Source organism: Lipotes vexillifer, unplaced genomic scaffold (assembly GCF_000442215.2).
Source record: "Lipotes vexillifer unplaced genomic scaffold, Lipotes_vexillifer_v1.1 scaffold1029, whole genome shotgun sequence".
Lineage (NCBI taxonomy): Eukaryota > Metazoa > Chordata > Mammalia > Artiodactyla > Lipotidae > Lipotes > Lipotes vexillifer.
This window is the reverse complement of record NW_006789305.1, coordinates 1468848-1473538: the sequence shown is the minus strand read 5'-3', so window position 1 is coordinate 1473538 and position 4691 is coordinate 1468848. Positions and strand designations below refer to the sequence as shown.

Here is a 4691-nt window from a genome sequence, read left to right as displayed (position 1 = left end):
TCCTGCTGTTTCTTCATATTTGTTTGGCTTTAGGATGCGTTTGGTTTTATCGAAAGAGGTGATATTGTAAAAGAGATATTCTTTCACTATAGTGAATTTAAGGGTGACTTAGAAACCTTGCAGCCTGGAGATGACGTGGAATTCACAATCAAGGACAGAAATGTAAGATAAGATAGTTGAATAACTTGATCTTTGGCCTTCTTTTAAGATAAGTAGTGAGTTAAAATTTTAGGAAACACTTAAAGTGACATGGTTCCCATCGCCCTCTCCACTCCCTTCTGATTTAGGGTAAAGAAGTTGCAACAGATGTCAGACTATTGCCTCAAGGAACAGTCATTTTTGAAGATATCAGCATTGAACATTTTGAAGGAACTGTAACCAAAGTTATCCCAAAAGTACCCAGTAAAAACCAGGTAAATAGTGTTTTTTCAGAAGAGTCATCTTATACCTCATCAGTAATAGAATAATATGGTGTGGTATGTAGAAGTTTTATTACTTTCAATTAATGTAATTTTGTGACAGTGGAGCAGTTAAGAGTATTTTATGTGTGTAATTAAACTATATGAGAAAGCATTGGTACATCCATGAATATGTTTTCCTTTCTTTTTTTTTTTTTTTTTAAACTGGGTGATATGGAGAAGGGGGCAAAAAAAAATACTGGTTAGATTGGGGAAAAATTCATGTGTGCGTGCATGCATCCCAGTTTGGTTTTTTTCCTGTTGTTGGTGGGTGGGGGTGGGGTGGGGGGAAGAGATGAGACCAGTGGTGTCATTGCTAAGGAAATGTAGAACATAAAAGACTGAAATTCTTTTCCTTAAATAAAATCTCTCAGTATCAGAGTGCAGGATATTAACTGCAGTATCATGATTTTATGGCTGTGTCTTGTGACCATAGGACACAAACCTTTCAAATTGGGCTTACGTTATCAACACCTTTTTTTCCTTTAGGGAGCTATCTGTTATAAAATGGGTTTGCTGTGTGTTCTTCTTGTTTGACTTAGAACTAGGAAGGGTGAGAAATCTTCAGCTAAAATAGTTTTTCCTTTTCATCAGAATGACCCATTGCCAGGACGCATCAAAGTTGATTTTGTGATTCCTAAAGAACTTCCCTTTGGAGACAAAGATACGAAATCCAAGGTGACCCTGCTGGAAGGCGACCATGTTAGGTTTAATATTTCAACAGACCGTCGTGACAAATTAGAACGAGCAACCAACATAGAAGTTCTATCAAATACATTTCAGTTCACTAATGAAGCCAGAGAAATGGTAAGTGTTGGATATTATTAGATACGTACCCAGTCTTGGAGGCGGCAGGGCAGTGTTACAGTCAAGTTTGTAATATGGTATTGAAAATTCTTTGAGTTTTGACGGTATTGGGCAATTACCTTATTAAGGTGATTGAGAACACAGACACTTGAGTCAATCTGGGTTTGACACTTAGCTCTGCCGGTTACCTTGAAATAGATGAGAGAAAATTTTAGAATTAAAATCTGGAGAGGATGGGCTTCCCTGGTGGCGCAGTGGTTGAGCGTCCGCCTGCCGATGCAGGGGACATGGGTTCATGCCCTGGTCTGGGAGAATCCCACATGCCACAGAGCGGCTAGGCCCTTGAGCCATGGCCGCTGAGCCTGCACGTCTGGAGCCTGTTCTCCGCAATGGGAGAGGCCACAACAGTGAGAGGCCCGCATACCGCAAAAAAAAAAAAAGAATCGTCTCTGTAATATGTAAATATGTAAGTCATTGGTGGGTTGATAATTGTATTTTAGTAAGTATTTGAGTACTTGCCATGTGCCAGTTACTCTGGATATAATGCCCTTACAGAGCTGATAATTGAGTATGAAGGGAAAAAACGAGGATAGAACTTCATATATTTTATTTTTCAAACCTAAGTCTTAAGTCCTCCTGTGCCTAAACTCACAAATTTTTGAGGTAGAGATTAGAACGTTGCCTTTAGTTGACTTCTGAGGTATTTGGAGTATTGTTCTGTAGATTTTTAATCTCTGGAAGTTACAGTGTCATAAAGCTTGGGCATTATTTGGAATCCTGGTTTTTGCCACTTACTAACTGTGTGCTTTGGGAAAATTGCTTAACCTCTTTCAACTTCAGTTTCCTCTTCTTGTAAAACAAAATTTTTCACAGAATTAAAAATTAAATGGAATATGTTATATGCATTTACTTCAAAAATGATCATTTTTCTAGTGCGTATTGGCCAAGAAGTAGCATCTGGGGAGTCTCAGGCAGTTGCTTAGAGATTAATTTACTTTATTGAAATCAATGAGTTTGTATTTAAGTGGAAAAATTAAAATGTGGGTACAAAATTTGGCTGTTTAATACAGAGGATTCCTAATGAATTTAACTTGATGATACTTCCAAACTTGAATGTTGTTGTCTTGACAATGTTCACAGCCAGTGAAAGTATTGTTTTGGTTTCAGGGTGTAATTGCTGCCATGAGAGATGGTTTTGGTTTCATCAAGTGTGTGGATCGTGATGCTCGTATGTTCTTCCACTTCAGTGAAATTCTGGATGGGAACCAGCTCCATATTGCAGATGAAGTAGAGTTTACTGTGGTTCCTGTGAGTAGTTTTTGAGAAAAGTATGGGAGGTTTTCTTGATCCTTCCTTTTTTGGTTTTAAAGTTACTTTTGTTTATCATTTGTAGGATATGCTCTCTGCCCAAAGAAATCATGCTATTAGGATTAAAAAACTTCCCAAGGGCACGGTTTCATTCCACTCCCATTCAGATCATCGTTTTCTGGGCACCGTAGAAAAAGAAGCCACTTTTTCCAATCCTAAAACCACTAGCCCAAATAAAGGCAAAGAAAAGGTGAGTTTGAATCAAAATGATTTTTGCAGTTCTTTATTCCTCTTCTGCTTAAAGGCAACCACTGTCCACACAATAATGGAGTATTGTCTCTTTCAGAATTCCCTATAGTATTAATAGTGAACTAATCTAAAGCAGAGTTTTTAATCTCATCAATATTAACATTTTAGGGGGCTTCCCTGGTGGCACAGTGGTTGAGAGTCTGCCTGCTGATGCAGGGGACACAGGTTCGTGTCCCGGTCCGGGAGGATCCCACATGCCGCGGAGCGGCTGGGCCCGTGAGCCGTGGCCGCTAAGCCTGTGCGTCCAGAGCCTGTGCTCCGCAACGGGAGAGGCCACGGCAGTGGGAGGGCCGCGTACCACAAAAAAAGAGAAACAAACAAACAAATCCCTTCTGAGTGAGGCTGCCCCTGGCCACCCCATTTAAAGTCCCAAACCTGCCACTTGGTACTTCCCCCAAAAAAAAAAAAAAAAAAAAATTAACATTTTGAGCTGGATAATTCTTTGAGTGGGAGGGGGTGGGGAGCTGTTCTTTGCATTTGGGGATGTTTAGCAGCATCCCTGGCCCACTAGAGGTCAGTATCTCTTCTTCCCATGTACAACAGCCAGGCATGTCTCCAGAATCTGCCAAATGTCCCCTAATCACCCCCAGTTTAGCATCACTCATCTAAAATGATAGTACTTGTCATCCAAGCAATTTAAAACTTTGAAATTTTGGTAGACTCAGTTCACACATTTGAACTCCATTTATTGAAAAATCCAGTAAATCCATAAATATGAAGCTATCCATAAGATGACCTCTGCTCTTAAGTAAATAACAAGAATTGTATAGAAACAGGTGATTCAAACAATGTTAAATACTGCTATAAAAGGTCAATGAGAGAGCTTTGGCAAAAATTCTAAACTGGCAGGATCTGGGATGGTTTCACTAAGGCATTGACATTTAATAGGTGGAGATAAATGAGGAAAGGATATTCCTCACTGAATAGAGGTACAGATGAGAAAAAATCAGGGTTTCTTTATAAAACACTAATTAGTTTGACAGGAAGATAGGGCTTCTTTTTCGGGGGGGGGGTGATTGCTGATTGGCCGTGAACATTATAGAATAGGCATGTTGTCAGTAAGCGCTCCCTCCTCAACATTAAAATTAGGTTAAGACTTTAAGACCAAATTAGGCAGACTGAGTCAGCCCTGGGTTAAATTAAGGCAAGACCATCTATTATTCATACGAAAAATACATATTTTAGAGAACCCTAGATACGAAATTTCTACAGCTATACCAGTTCTTTGGCTCAGGAGTCTGTAATAATTGCAGTTGTGCTTATATTGTTTTTTTGGTGGTGGTTCTTGATTCTTTTCATTGTTTTCTGACTATTTCTTTAGGAGGCTGAGGATGGTGTTATTGCTTATGATGATTGTGGGGTGAAATTGACTATTGCTTTTCAAGCCAAGGATGTGGAAGGATCTAATTCTCCTCAGATAGGAGACAAGGCAAGATAATTCTGCTTATTTGAGAGAGGGGGGAGGGTTAAAGGTTATCATCTTCATCATAAATCCTGAAAAATGGTTTCTTTAAATTTTATCAAGTTTTGCTAACATTCTTTTGTGCTTACAAGTTTAATATATGAACATCTTCCTATTTAAAAGCAGCTTATTCAATAAGAACAGGGTCTAGCAAGCTTCTTGTTAAAGCTTTTTGAGGAGTTAGTATTTAAGCATTAGATATGTCAAAAGCAGTTATCTTATATAAAATTAATGATATCGGTAAGAAAGTTAAAACAGTCACTGAAGGGCTTCCCTGGTGGCGCAGTGGTTGGGAGTCCGCCTGCCGATGCAGGGGACACGGGTTCGTGCCCGGGTCTGGGAAGATC

General features: G+C 39.3%; 1 protein-coding gene across 6 annotated transcripts in view; it reads left to right on the top strand.

Annotated features, from left to right (window-relative positions):
* The window catches only part of CSDE1 (cold shock domain containing E1), a 36535-nt gene that overhangs the window by 22752 nt on the left and 9092 nt on the right, over positions 1-4691 (top strand). For all 6 annotated transcript variants that reach the window (XM_007462489.1, XM_007462488.1, XM_007462490.1 and 3 more), the window contains 6 exons: positions 34-162; positions 288-413; positions 1053-1265; positions 2433-2573; positions 2659-2823; positions 4204-4311. In XM_007462489.1, the coding sequence (XP_007462551.1) occupies positions 34-162; positions 288-413; positions 1053-1265; positions 2433-2573; positions 2659-2823; positions 4204-4311 (882 nt within the window). The remainder of the gene's footprint in view (positions 1-33; positions 163-287; positions 414-1052; positions 1266-2432; positions 2574-2658; positions 2824-4203; positions 4312-4691) is intronic.